At 44.8% G+C, this 15179-nt stretch overlaps 1 protein-coding gene across 5 annotated transcripts in view; it reads right to left on the bottom strand.

The window, feature by feature from the left end:
• The window catches only part of SMARCE1 (SWI/SNF related, matrix associated, actin dependent regulator of chromatin, subfamily e, member 1), a 16264-nt gene extending 4285 nt beyond the window's left edge, over positions 1 to 11979 (bottom strand). Inside the window, exons 1-7 of one of the 5 annotated variants that reach the window (XM_027666388.1) lie at positions 11890 to 11974; positions 11144 to 11194; positions 10565 to 10608; positions 7587 to 7691; positions 5234 to 5314; positions 3981 to 4112; positions 2280 to 2451 (exon numbers count right to left, since the gene is read on the bottom strand). In XM_027666388.1, coding sequence (XP_027522189.1) covers positions 2280 to 2451; positions 3981 to 4112; positions 5234 to 5314; positions 7587 to 7691; positions 10565 to 10608; positions 11144 to 11150 — 541 coding nt within the window. In that variant the 5' untranslated portion in view covers positions 11151 to 11194; positions 11890 to 11974. Of the gene's footprint in view, positions 1 to 2279; positions 2452 to 3980; positions 4113 to 5233; positions 5315 to 7586; positions 7692 to 10564; positions 10609 to 11143; positions 11195 to 11346; positions 11661 to 11889 lie in introns of those variants that run through there. The other 4 variants (XM_027666389.1, XM_027666392.1, XM_027666391.1 and 1 more) reach the window with 4 other exon arrangements.
• Between the last annotated feature and the right edge of the window lie 3200 nt (positions 11980 to 15179).

Raw genomic sequence — 15179 nt, 5'->3', positions numbered from 1 at the left:
AGTGCCACACAGGGAAGGAACTGCTTCAGTGCTACATGGAGGGAACTGCTTTAGTGCCACATGGAGGGAACTGCTTTAGTGCCACAGGGAGGGAACTGCTTTAGTGCCACAGGGAGGGAACTGCTTTAGTGCCACACAGGGAGGGAACTGCTTCAGTGCCACAGGGAGCCCCGAGGCTGGCACTGTACCCACACTGCCGCTCACTGAAACCCCAGCGTGGTGTTGGCACGTCACAGAGAGCACAGGAACACACACGGAGCACCAGGGAATGGGACAGCATTTCCCTGGCACAGCTCTCACAGCCCATTTCACACGCATCTCCCACAGCTGGAACTGGCACTGACCTAGTTACTGACTGCCTTGCTTTCCACATTTCCACACTAAGAGGGGATATTAATACACCGAAGAAAAGAACCATCCCTGACTAATCACGTTAGCAGAGCAAAACCCAGTGAAAAAGGCAAGCAAGACAGTGACTCCTCTGTAAATAACCTCTGTAGCACAGATCAAAACCACTCACTTTTTGAAACACTGAGGACTGAAAGCATGAAGCAGTGATACATGTTTACACATCACTGAAAATTCATAGGAATGTATTGAGTATTCTATTTATTTATTCTATTCTATTTATTTATTCTATTCTATCTATTTATTAGTAAAGGCGTTTCTCTAAAGAGAAATCCGTTCAGCAACAAGTATGAATTATGTCCCAGAACAAAGTCACATAGGGAAGTTCAGAAGTTGAATTAACTTTACATCAAATATTCCTAATGGAGATGACCTTCCAACTATTCACAGAAATTTTAAGGAGAAGCCTAACACCACGCCAGGAGATACTACCAGAGAAGAGAGCTAGTTGAATCAAGGTTTCTGTCCCCTTTGTTTCAAGGTGTTATGTTCAGTTTCTCACTGAGGTATCTGTTTAAACAAAGCAGAAAGAGATAATGGCTGGTTCTGCCCAAGTTCGCCTGGTCCAGGCAGCACAGAACAGAATCTCAGGTCCCCAAGTTCCAACCAGTCCAACACTAAATGTATTTACTTAAATGTTGCAATTACCTCACACAGGGGAAAGTGCTGTTTGCCATAAGGTTTATCTCAGAGGTGTGCTTTTACGAGGGGGAAGGGAAAAAAAAAAAAGGGTGTAACTGAGTACATTTTTCACCCTCAGGTTTCAACAAGTATTTCGTGATGAATTTAAAAGCAGCCATGAGGTGTGTGAGGCTGACTTTTCCCACTGGGTGGGGTGCATTTCCTTGCAGTCAAATAAACTTTCAGAATTTTCTCATCAACTTGTCAGCAGCAAGGGCACCTCACTCCCTAAACAATCTCAAATGACAGTTGCTGAACACATTGAAAGTTCAGGTGCTCTTAATCACACCTGAACTCTGCCTGTCAGACTTAGGTGCTTCTGGTAATAAAGCACAACATTCCATCCAAGCTGGATTAAATCAGGCATCTAAGTCTTTTCTAGTGCATGGGCTAAAGCTGTAAGCAGACTGATTTGGTTTGAACTGTAAGCATTACTTCACACTTAATTAAGAAGGGCTGGAATAACTTCTGCCACGGGTGCCACCTTATTTTTGGGAACAAAGTCAGCTTTGTTACGGAGTAAAATGCGATAATCAGTATCAAAGGCACCAAGGCCACACCTTGAGTATTGTGTTCAGTTCTGGGCCCCTCAGTTCAGAAAGGATATTGAGGGGCTGGAGCGGGTCCAGAGAAGAGCAATGAGGCTGGTGAAGGGACTGGAGCATAAGTCCTATGGGGAGAGGCTGAGGGAGCTGGGGTTGTTTAGCCTGGAGGAGGCTCAGAGGTGACCTCATCACCGTCTATAACTACCTGAAGGGAAGTTCCAGCCAGGTGGGGGTTGGTCTCTTCTCTCAGGCACTCAGCAATAGGACAAGGGGGCACGAGCTTAAGCTCTGCCAGGGGAAATTTAAGTTGGCTATCAGGAGAAAATTCTTTACAGAGAGAGTAATCAGGCATTGGAATGGGCTGCCCAGAGAGGGGGTGGATTCACCATCCCTGGAGATTTTTAAACGCAGATTGGACGTGGCACTGAGTGCCAAGATCTAGTAAATGGACTGGATTTGGACCAAGGGTTGGACTCGATGATCTCGGAGGTCTTTTCCAACCCAATCGATTCTATGATTCTAACAGAAAGGCATGACACGTGAAGTGCTGTGGAAGGTGTGCAGGGGTGGTTTTGTGTCTCTCTGCTGCTGGTCCTGCACTGAGCCTGCCCCGCTGGCAGCACACCCGGGCCCTGCCCCGCTTACCGTCGGGGTCCTCGGCGGGCTGGATGCTCATGTAGGGCTCCCCCTTCTCCATGCGCGACTGCCTCTGCCGGCTCTCCTCCTCCAGCGCGGCCTCGGCGCGGCTCTTGGCGTTGATGTAGGCCAGGTAGGCAGGGGAGTTGTGGTAGGCCTTCATGGACTCGTTGTACTCGATCTGAAACGTGACCAACAACGGTTTGATGGCACCGCCAGGCGACCCCCGCCCCGACACCACCGTGCCCCCCGTGGAACTCACGGGGCCGCCCCGGGTCCTCTGCCTGACACACCAGGGACCAGGTTCTCTCAGGCTTTCTCTTTTACAGGTTAGAACTTCTTCCATAGTCCGTTCGTGTTTTAAAAACACAGCTGGGCCTTTAGGCCCATTTCGGTTTTCCTAACCTGAAAGCCTTAGGACAGCTTTGTTTTCTGAGATTGCAAATTCAAAACACCTCAGAACAAAGGTGATCAACATTTATGATCAAGCTCTGGTTAAGATAAAACTAGCAAACATAACATATTCTCAATAATTCTCTGGAGTTCTAACTAGATCTGTGATTCTGATTTCTTCTCTTTCCTTATTCCAGTATGTCATGAACCAGTTTTCAAAATCACTTACGATTTGTCCGTTCTTTGGCCCATCCCTGCACTGGGATGACACAGAGAGCTGCAGCCAGACTCCTGTCTCCTTCTGCAGCAGGATGGCAGCACTATCTTCACCTTCTTTGAAATACCTTCTCCCTTTGAATTGCTTTCTTTAATCTCACTTTTAAGATTTTTTTATAGTGATTTAAGGTATTTCCAATGAAAAATGAGATTATATCTCATATACTGTTAAAAGTACCTAAAAGTCTTGTTTTCTTTGTGATGAGGACCAGAATCCTCCTGCCTGGGCACTGCACAAACAGAAACCAGCTGGCCCCTGCCCCAAGGAGCTTACAATCTAAACATCATTACCAAGGTAAAAGATAGAATTCCTGCATTTTTTTCTTTCAGCTACGAGCACCCAGTTTGCAGTACTTCTCTACTGCCTTGGAATAGAACCAGCTGAGATTTGACCAGGTGTCCACAGCCCCAGATGCCTGCCAGGTGTAAACACAGCACATCAGCTGGACAGTTCTCCCCTTTGTACCTGAGAATCACAAGAACAGCCTTGTACAGGTGCTCAGCACTTACCAACCTAGACACGAGGAGCTGTCATCTCTTGTCATTAAGATCAATAAAACCAAAACAAAAGCACAAGAAAACCCTACAGGTGGTAGCATTTTCTATTAAGAAACAAGACACTAATGCCACAGTGTGGAGTTCCACCAGGTTACACCAGGAAAACCAAACCCCACGTGACTGGAAGTCTCTTATGAACAGCAGTAGTTGCAGAGCACCAGTTTTGAAAGAGGATTTTGGTGTTGAGACAATCTTTTCAATACTGATGTTGTACAATCAAATCCATTCATTAAACAGTTAAAATCGACACTCAATTATAAATACTTCATTTTGAATTAGGTCTAAAAACTGACCAGTCACAGTTGATGCACAGTTATTTAAAAAAAATCTAAGAGACGTGTCAGGACAAACTTCCACTTAAGTTACATACAGGGCTCTCGTGAATGCCTCAAACACCCCTGCATGGGGAAGATGAATTTTTCTTCTCAGACCAGTTCCTAGAAGAATCAGCTGTAATAAACATCCCAGATTTCTTCCATTTACCTTTTCAGCTTCATATTCATTCAAATACTCTTGCTTCTCTTCATCAGTGAGATCTCGCCACATTCCTCCAATAATCTTGCCAATTTCCCATAACTTCAAATCAGGATTGGACGCCTTCACTTGGTCCCAGACCTTAACAGAAACAGCTGGAGCTTTACTAATGATATCTAAATACTTCCAAATTAAACATTTTATATTGTCATCTCAGTGTTCTTTCTGGAATCACCATGAAAAACAGGATTAAGTTAGGAATGAGTCTGGCTAAACTATCTGGATTATTTTCTGGGGCAGGAAGTCAGTAGGAAGCCAGCTACTGAACCAGGCAATTGCTGAGTGGCTTTGGTCTCATGGGAATATTGCCTTTAACCCTCTCAATTCTCTTCTTAAATGCACATCGCTGCATCTCGGGGAAAAAAAAATGCTACTGAGTAAACACATCCAGCAGTAGATTATGACAAAGAGACTGAGCTTTTCAGATCAGAATGTAACATTTCACAATATTTCAGTCTTGCTGATCAATCTGAGTTCCAACAAGTTCTGACTCCACCAAAAAGGTTTCTAACTTTATAGGGAAAAAAAAAAAAAAGGAGAGCTGCCAGTGTAATTTCTTGCTGCACCACTTGACTTTTATTTTTTTTTTTTTTTTTTTTGGTGTGTGTTGATGTTTTTTGGCCTAAGACAGACAGGCTGGTAAAGATACTTTACCAGAAGTGGAAGAAATTCCTTCTGGCTCACCTGCTTCAGCCAGGCTGCCATGCCCTCCCCATGCCCCATCAGACTCCAGACTCCACAAGAGTCTCTCTCCTATTTCTGTCACACAGTTCACAGAATAGCGAAGCGAACGTTGCCACGGGCTAGGGTGGTGAAGGAGAACATGCAAAGTCCACTCATTGCTACTCTTCAGTCCAGCTACAGCACTGCACCAAGCCCAGAAAACGCAAGGAATACTTCCTTTATATAAAAAAGTTCTGTCAGTAAGTCACAGGAACTTCTGAATGTGGCGGGGTGGATCCTTGTCAGCAGACAGTGGTAGGAATTAGCATTTTAGCAATTTTCCCCCCAAGAAATTGGCAACTGTGTGACCAGACTACTGCTGCCTTTGTTCTGCAGGGCAGACTCTGGACTTTACATCCCCTTAAGAGAGCGCAGGCTGTTAGGAGTCAACGTTTAGAAGCTGAAACTAAGATCATAGCAATTAATTGTTAGCACAAACGAACACTGACTTTATTACTGACGGACACGGCAATACCCACCTTCCTGCTGTACCTCATGTAGGGCATCAGGGGCTTGTCTGGGGGTTTGGGGGGCTTGGGAATGGTAATACCAGAGGAAGCCTATAAAAGAACCGGATAAATCCATTTGTTAACGGGATTGCTGGACAGTTCCCACACGCTCCAGTGTTGGAAAACACTCGCTCTTGTGCATTCACACCCCCCCACCACGAGAAGCAAACAACACCACCAAAAAAAAAAAGTGACCCAGTCTGTGAACAGGCACTAACTAGAGCTGGTCCTCACAGCAGTGATTTCCAACGTGAGTTTGCCCCTTTTCTCTGTGAGTTTACAGAGCAGTAACTACACAAAGCCTCTAAAGGGCTCCATGTTCTTAAAACTGAACTACACAGCTTAGGAGCTGCCATGGAGACACCAATCCCAGCAGGCTGGTTTTTCTCACTTCTGATGAGTAACTTATTTTACCTGTTTCGACAAATTTAATGTGGCTACTGCACAGGTGAAAAAAGATATGGAGAAAGTTTAAAAGCATTAAGTTAGAGATGTACCAAACAATTTTAGCAGTTGCCTGCAAAATTCGTCAGTGGTAATTTGGAGCCAATTAACAGACTCACATGATAAAAAGAAAACAACCCTATGCAGCTGAACTGTAAATGTGTGCTCTACTTGTAGCCAAGCTGTAATTAATTGTCCCAATTAGCCTGTAACATGCTCCTGTGCTCTATCTTCCCTTGGCTTTCACACTGTCAGGCACTGCTGGCACTGCACAAAAGGACACTGAGCACCAACTGCTGCTGGAAAGCTGCTGCCTCCCCTCGTGTCCCCTCAACCCACAGAACACCCCACAGGGTTTCCTCCTAGAACAGTGCAGTGCCATCACAGCCCCTGCCAACTGCAGGGTCTGAAACCCTCCGCTATTCCAGCCCTTCCAGGAGTTCTGTTATATTAAGTGGGTGCATTTAAATAAAAATATAAAAGGTTCAAGACCTTTCAGGACTGTGGCCCATAGATCAATACTTGGGTGTGGCCCCGGAAAGCCCGTGTTCAACGTTCAGTTTTCAAATTTTAACTCCCCAATAGTTTTTTGTTTTGCTGAATTTATGGAGCTCTATGGACAATGCATACAGAACTGTGTATAAATAATGTGCATGAGGTATATGCATCACCAAAATGGTTACATAGATACACATACAGATGGGTTGGAAAAAACATTAACGGAAACTGTTTAATGCTTTTAAATTAAGAGGGGTTTAAAGACACCATCCATATACTGGGATATGCATGGCAGAGCAGGCTGTGTATGTTTGTGACATACAGAAACAATGGAAGTTCTCAGACAAAACCTGACTTATTCTTGTGTAAGGAAATAGTGTCCGTTCAGTCAATTCCAGCTTGTAGGGGAAGGTCCTTTCTGTAAATGCTTTAACAAATAGAATGAACTTCATATGTGAAGTTTGAAAGAAGGTTTATATGAGAGGCATAAAAGGAGTACACTTCATTAAAAGCACCATGCATTTGGTCCTTGAGAAATCTCCGTATCGCTTTCCAAACTGGTGTTTTAAGGTACAAATCTTACATGAAAAAAACCTCAAAGTTTTGAGATATTAAAAAAAAAAATCAGGGATTTGCTCTATTTCTGTTGTGTTATGAAAATGTTACATTTCCCCAGTCTATTTTTGTTTCCTAACTCCATCCAACTCTCAGCACTTCACCTGTGTTTGAAATGAAGCTGTCACCTCCCTCATCACTTGTCTCCTTCTCACTTTGTTTACTCCATGAAAAATGAATGTAACATCCATTTCCCACACACTGACACATATAAGAGCTGAAAGGATTCTATTTTATTATCACCACACTTTTGTTGAAAAAATAATGACTGAACTTGGGACTGTGCAGTTATTACCAGTCTAAGCCTGGAAAGAATAATAAAGGCTTGCACCCCTCATATGGCTCAACAGGATGATGCAACAACTATCAACGATCTCCAGTTTGCAAAACGCTCTTCCTTATTTTTGTGCCAATGAATCTCAGCAGAATGAGCAGTTCCCTCCCTCCAACAATTCATACCCAGCTACAGAACTCTTCCCTATGCATGCAGTGGTCACTGAAGACCACAGAGTCTGTCTTTTTTGGAGCTCTGCACCACAAACCATCACCAGTTCTCCCTGCTGAGTAGAAGCTCATTTTCCTGCAAAAGGTTTCAGAGTGAAGGGGAAGGGGGGGAGGGTGGGGAATAAGAATCAGAAGTAAGTTTGGTTGTTTTTTTTTTTAATAAAGAAGTGGCAGCAGCCAAGACTCCGAAGAACCTAACCCTAAAGCCATTTCTGGTCAATCCCTGGTGTTTGCTGGAGGATGTAATAGTTGATTCTCCTACCGTGACCCGGCTGTTGGTGCCCGGGTTCCCTCCCAGCCTGTAGTTGTTGTAGGCCAGATGGCTGTATGGATTGTATCCCACAAACCCTGGGGTGCTGGGCATTTGCTGATGGAAACAAATGAGACAAAAACACGAATGAGAAATGAGCTCAAACGAGGAAAACACAGAAATGAAAATGAACTGCAATATGGCATGCAAAAGCAACCAGAATTCAAACAAGCAATGAGGTGTAGCAGTCGGTGTCTTCCCAACACACACAACTTACTGTAGTATAAACCTAGTAAGGAAACAGGACTTTTAAGCAAATGTGTCACTGCAAATTTCTGTCTGAAGTCGGTGATTTTATTTCTATTAACTGCGTAACTTATTTAAACAAGCATTCTGTAAATCCAGCTCATTGCTAATAAAATTTTCCAACATAAGCCACCAAGGAATTCAGAAGACTCATATATCCAAAGGGTGAAGGTTACAGGATGGTACAGCACCCAGTGATGGGGCAGAAATCCCCTGTATTCACATTTACACCAATGAAAATCCCTGCCTGATTTTCTTCCCAGCATTCTGCCTTCCCAACAAACGTGGAGGGGGGAGGAAATCTCTCAAAGCACCATCTGTGCACCACTGCCAGTGGCTGAAGGCAATTCCCAGAGACATCCCTCTGTTACAAGGCAGACTGAGGAACTCTAGTTCTGCAAAAAGATCTATAGGTTAGAAACTACAAACTAGTCTGAACAGACCACCCAATCCAAGACAATTCAGAAGTTAATCAATACATCTTCATTCATTCGTGAAAGTGGATCAATTTGTTCTCACCTCAGTCATGCAGAGAAAAATCTGAGTTCTTTACCTTCCCCTCTCACTTACCTAAGGACACTCAAGTGTCACTGGGTTCCCTATATTCCCCTCCTCACTTAAATTTCTACCTTTTTCCGTTATCCCCCACTTCCCAATCAAATTTTGTTGGAAAAAAATGGATCAGCTATTTAACAGTGACCGTGGTTAAATCCTGACTGTTGTGGTCCTATCACTCCATTAGGATTCACGAGAGCCTGGAGTGTTTTTAGACATTTAAGCACCATCCCCTCAGTGTCCCTCTCTCCAGCAGCCCCAGTAAACATTCCTACAGTCTTTCCCCGGGATTTGCTGGCTGGACCTGTTCTAGATCACAGTTATAAAAATCCTACAAATTGGTTCAGGACTGCAAGAACCAAAGTATGACACACACAGACACTGAACAGAAGTGCCCTAGGAGCTGACTATGATAACTCTGAAGGTTTCAGGTAAAGGCAGACTCACTGCAGGATTTAATTTCTTTAAATACAAGAGGAAAATTATCCTTTAACAGCCAGCCTTCAATAGAGATTATTGCCAAGCTTTTTAACTCAGTCACAGCAGCTACCATGTGCTCATCTGTATGCCTGGGCTCATGACAGACACACTCACTACTTCATAAGACACCATTTTACTGTAGTTTTTTTGTATTACCATAACAGGTTTTGAATATGTTGAACTACACCTCTTCAATAAAACCAGGTGACAATTGTAATCTCCGTCTGCTTAATTCTTTATTTCTGCAAGACAGGATTTAAATGTTACCAGGGAACTACCTTGCAACACATGGAGACTTTTTATTTCAGCTACAGTACTGGGACTTTGTTCACTGTAGCACCTGGAACTGGCTGTGGAAGAACAAGCAAGGTTATTTGGCTACTTGATGACTTGCATTAACAGAGCACAGACTGAAGGACTGCATAAAATATAACATAAATAGAAGAAAAGCTGCTTGTTAGACAGGCAATGCACATCACTGGCTGCAGTTCTGACACGTGTTTCATGCACCCTTCTGAAGGGCTGTACCACAGCAACACAAACAGTTTAACATTTGTATCCATGCTACATCCCAAAGGAATCCCATGTGTGTGCACAGCTCTCCATGCAGGAATCCAGGGTGGATCCATCATGTTCCTCCTAACACTGGCACAGATCTATTTCGCTGTGTGCAAAATGAAAACTCTGAACAAACCATGCAAACCAAGTTTTATTTGTGTAAACTTATGAAAACATAACTTGTATTTATGCACTATATAATTTTCAAGCCTCTTTACTTGTAAAGTACGGCACAATAAATTTGAAGGATCCCATTCCATCTAATTCCCATCCTGCAGAGATCAGGGACACACTATTGGGTAACAGTTTTCCAATCTTCTTTGGTTAATAAAAAAAATAAAAATCACTGTAGCATCTTTGCTCATTCTTCTGTAGAGAGGATTTATCATAAAATCCAAACTATCCAGAAATGTGACCAAAGAGGAGCATTTGCTTTCAAAGAGTTCCCTGCCCACAGCACACTGGTACTGCAGCACCTCTGTACATCCAGGAATTCCACTGGACAGGACTCAAAGCTCCCATTCATGTTTTCCTCAGTGTGATTCCACACCACTTGACTAGAAAGTAAAATACTTCCCGTGTCCTAGACTCCAAAATACCAGTGATTTCAAGGAGTGCAAGACTGGCATCAGGAGTGTTTCATTGTTCTGACCCAACATAACAGGATTTTGCATATTCCTACATTCCACTGAAATGCAGCTCAGGACAACAGAAACATTAAAAAAAAAAATGCACTGTCTGCCCATGATTTGGGAAGACATGATTTCCCTGCTCAGTGGGAAGTTTTAGAATTAAATATGTCAGTTGGCTCTTAACTACTCCAGCACTGCTGCAACCCCCTGTGAATCATTTCAGACAAGTGACTGCTCACAGAAAATTCAGTGTCTGCAAGACCCAGCCTCAAAGGTGAAACAAATTTATTCAGCTTCTCCTTCACAAAGTGCTTAAAAAAGAATGAGATTAATTTAAGCAATTCATATCACATTAATTAGTGCTGTGTTTAGAATACAGGAAGGTGATGCAACTCCATAATTATTGCTCTGGGAAGTTACTAAAGGCTCTGTGTTAATGAGAAAAATCACTATACTTACGGTTGCAGGAGCTGGGGTGGGAGGTGGGGCATAGGATGGCCTTTCTGTTAAGATAGAAATGTAAGCACATTTTTTTTTTTCTTGAAAATCTGAACGAGTTCTCTATAAGGCATCTGCTGTGGCCAACATTTTTAAAGCAATTTACCAAAACAAGACAGAAATTCTACTCTGAAAGACTTTGCATTTTGCCACTGAAAAGGGAAAAACAACACAAGAGAAAGAAAAGAAAAAAAAAATTAAGCCCCCCCTTTGCTCTAAATCCCAGCTTTTTTATTCAGGCAGAAGACTGGAGAATCTGTGTGTGCATTTATATGCACACTAATTACAGGGAGGGAGAGCAAAAATGCAGTCAAACAGGATTTAGAAGCTGTGATATCTGGATTTCCTATGAAAACAATATGCCAGGAATCAGCCACAGCACGACTTAAGGCCAAGAGTTTGGTCAGGAATCTCTGCACTTCCTATATTTCCTTTTAATGCCCGGAGCAATGGGATTATCTCACAGACAGGTTCTCCTGAACCAGATCTTTCATTCATCAAGTTAAAGGAAGAAAAATCTGAAAAAAAAAAAAAACTTACTTGACATTTTGATAGTCAAATTTTCAGCCACCTGACATTATATTTGTACTTCTGCAAGACAAAAGAAGATCACGCCAGTGAGTGCTGTGCCTCTGGTCCCCCAAATCTTTGAAGCTTCAATTATATATCGTCACCACTGATTCCCATGGAATTTGCCAATTTTGGAACAAGGACAAAAGAGCATTTAGAAGCTTAGGTGTTACCTCTTTGAAAAACTAATGGATTTTCCAAGGAATCCGGCCTTAAACAGCTGTGCAAGAACACGCAGGCTTAGGTCATCTTCATACTAAAGGTTTTAAGCAAATATATTTTTTTCCTATTAAGGAATAAAAAGCACAGCCCCCCATTATTTTACACTGACTCCTTCGGAAATCTGGCATTAATGCATAGCCGACCAAATCACGTATCTGGGCACATAAACAGCCACCAAGCCCGGCAGCCGCAGTCTCACAGGCAGCGTTTAACCTTCCAGCAGCGAGGTTTTACACCAGAACGTTAAAAAAAAAACCGCTGTAACGTGGTATTTTTTTGGCTCTGCTCGTCAAATAACGCCCCAGGGCCGCGGCCGGGCTGGCACACGGGGAGTTCGCGCCGAGCCCGAGCGGGCCCGAGGCGGCCGCGGGAGCCCCTGGGCCTCCCTGCCCGGCTCCAAAGGCTGTGCCGAGCCCCGCAGCCCCCGTTTTTCCCCCCGCTCGGGCCCGTTCCCCCCGTGGCCCCGCTCGGCCCGGCCGGACCCCCCGACTCACCCGCGGCCGCGCTCCCTTTGTTCCCACGGCCCGGGGCGGCGGCGGCGCCTGCGCGCTGCGCTCCGCACTTTCGACACAGCCCCGCCGGGGGGGACCCCCCCCCCCTCTCACAACGGCGGGGCAGCCGAGGCGGCCCCGCTCCCACCGGAGCCCCCCGCGCGGGACCGGCTCCTCCCTGCGCCCTCCGTGGGGAAGGAAGGGGGGAGCGGCGGCGGCGGGAGGGAGCCGTGGCGAATCTGCGGGACGCCATCGGGGGTGCTCCGCGTGGGGCGGCCCCGCCCGCCATCACCGGCACGGAGGCGGTGCCTCAGCGGGCGCCGGGGTGTCACCGGGGTGTCACCGGGGTTCCCCAGGCGTCCCGCAGCCGCAGTGCCCAGCGCTGGGCTCGTCCCCCATTCCCGGTGCGGGTGCCCCGAGCGACGGCTCCCGGTGGCGAATCTGCGGGCCGGGGGGCTGCGGGCGCCTCGCGCCTGCTGCGCTTTGGCGCCTTTTTCCCCCTCGCGGGAGCGCGCGCGGCCCCCGAGGGGCTTTTTGGCGCCTTTTTTCCCCCCTCACGACGAGGGCGCCCCCCCCCATCCCCCTGAGGCGCCCCGGGCTGCCCTGAGGCGGCGGGGAAACGCTGCGGGGCCTCGGGTCCGAAAAGGCAGCGGTGGAGGCGGGTGAACCCTCTGTGTGCTCAGCGCGGTGCCGAAACGGCGGCGGTTGAGCGGAGCAGGACGAGCCCTGAGGGCAGCGGGAATGTGCCGGTGTGTCCGCGACAGGGAGAACGGGAGAAGGCCACAGGAAGGGGATGGAGCCAGGGATGGCTGGGACAGGCAGCGATGTGGACCCCGGGTTATAAATACATAATATATGGTGATCGTGAACTAAATCAGCCTGACCAACTCCAAACGCTCTGCTGCTGAATCGCACAGGGTCGTAAAATACCCAGTGGTCTGGGAGCAGTGGAATTGTCCACAGTTCCTTGCAGAAATCAGCAAAGGTACCACACACAGAGGTAAAAACTAGAAGTAACAAACACGGTGAACCATGTGGCTCTGAGGGGGTGAGGAGGATTCAGACCTCAGCGTCCAGCACAGGAGCCTTTTACGCTGGGAATTGCCCAAGGGACTGAATGAAACATGACAACTTCGGCGGTGGAAAATGAAAGGCTGATGTTGAAAGTTTTACTTTGAAATTGAAGGTGTGACGTTGAAATGTAAAGTTTGTTATTGAAATGCTGTCACGTGGCCAGTAAAGGTACATTTCCAGACATTTTTGAAGGAGGATTATGAATGAAGGTGGATTTCATAGAATCATAGAATCATAGAATAGATTGGGTTAGAAAAGACCTCCAAGATCATCAAGTCCAACCCCTGATCCAACTCCAATTACTATATCATGGCACTAAGGGCCACATCCAATCTCTTTTTAAAAACCTCCAGGGATGGTGAATCCACCACCTCTCTGGGTAGGCTGTTCCAATGCCTGATAACCCTCTCTGTAAAGAATTTGAAGGATTTGAAGGAAAGCCAAGGGGATGGTATCTGCCTAACCCCAAAGGATGGTAGAAAGTGAAAAGAATTAAAACTAATTCAACATGATACCATGTTGCTTCAAGTTGGGGCCATTTCCTCTGGATGCCTACAGTTGCATTAGGCCAGTTTGCTTTCATTCTTAAATAAACTTATTTTTATGAACAAATAGAGACAAGAGCTCTGCCCTCCTCTGCTCAGACCATGCTGTCTGTGCCCACAGTGGACATTTGTTGACAGCAGAATAACCTGTGACTTCAATTTGATATTGGAAGAAAGTCAGAATTGAAAAGATTCCTCAGCCAGCCACATACCCTCAGCAAGCCACTCTAGTCCACCAGCTTCACTGAGGCAGACTGTTTGTAAAGAAAAGGTGAGAAAATACTTGTTAAAAGACGAAAAATAACCTGGTTTTCCCCCTGGTTTCATGAATTCATCTCTAGTTTATTAAAAATAGTTTTGTTGATGGTGTAAACTGCATTTAATGTTGTTATAAATCTCCACAGCTTACTGAAATATTTATCATGGTGTTCACTTACTGACACTCACAGTCCATGCCAATAGTTCTGAATAATTATATGTTTTCAAAGCCACTGATGTATTCCTCAGTTTGTTTTATTCCTTTTTTTTCTTTTTTTTTTTTTTTTGAGGCTCTTTGCCTCAATTCCATGTTGTGTACACTTTTTAATATCCTGTACAGTATGTGAGTAGTTTTACTAATTTTAATTACCAGCAGTTTCATAAGCTCTGGAATGAGGACAGACATTCACTGGGAAGTAGGTTGAGACAATGAAACCCGTTTTTAACATCAGCTCTTTGCAGGTGCTCATTGGCAGAGGCTCAGCTGGTCTGTATTTAATTAGCAGCAGAGAAATGAAGAATTCTGTGCCGTAGTATCAAGCTTCAGTTTTATATTTTTTTAATTCAGCTTTAAAATGACCTAAAATGGGGCTGAGATGTTGTTGTATTACGGTTTTGATGCCCACGTGGAGTTTACACTGCCACTCATGGAAGTTCAAGTAGTTTATGAGCAAAAGAGTGAGTTGTTTTCATATGAAGAGATGGAATCTGTAAATAAGGCAACAGATAGATATGTACTGAAAGGGGAGAAAACACAGAAAACACCCACATGTTATGGTAAAGACTGAGGGAATTTGTGTGTTTCTAATTGCAGAGGGGATCTTAGAAACACTTGATTACAGTGCCACAGATTTTCCTATCTACAGCTTTTCTTCTGCATTTCTCTTTCACTCCTTTCCTTTTAATATGCACACATTGGCACACACAAAATATGCACGGGCAAACTCCATTTCAATACTTTTTTATTGTAGTACTATAATTTACTTTGGTAAGTCGGTATCCCTGTTTCAAGTGCCTTAAAGCAATTAAAACTTAGTTTAAATTCAAGTATTGTAAATCGTACAGAGTCTAAGCACAAGAAAAAAAAAAAAAAGCTGCATAGTGGAAATACTGGAGCAGGTTGATACATTCAGGATGCCAAGTACTCAAGAGGTAACAACACCAGCTCAGGATTTGGGTTAAGGATAATTAGCCAGCTCGATACAGTACAGACAGGACGGGGCAATATCGATGCATTGTCACCATGAACAGATGATAGAAGCATAAATTAACTCTGGAGGAATCTGCAGTCCCAGTTCTGTACACATGCCACAGGCCACACCTTGAGTATTGTGTTCAGTTCTGGGCCCCTCAGTTCAGGAAGGACATTGAGGGGCTGGAGCTGGTCCAGAGAAGAGCAACGAGGCTGGTGAAGGG

This window comes from Corapipo altera, unplaced genomic scaffold (assembly GCF_003945725.1).
Source record: "Corapipo altera isolate COAL_440 unplaced genomic scaffold, ASM394572v1 200, whole genome shotgun sequence".
Classification (NCBI taxonomy): domain Eukaryota; kingdom Metazoa; phylum Chordata; class Aves; order Passeriformes; family Pipridae; genus Corapipo; species Corapipo altera.
This window is presented reverse-complemented; position numbering and strand designations above follow the sequence as displayed.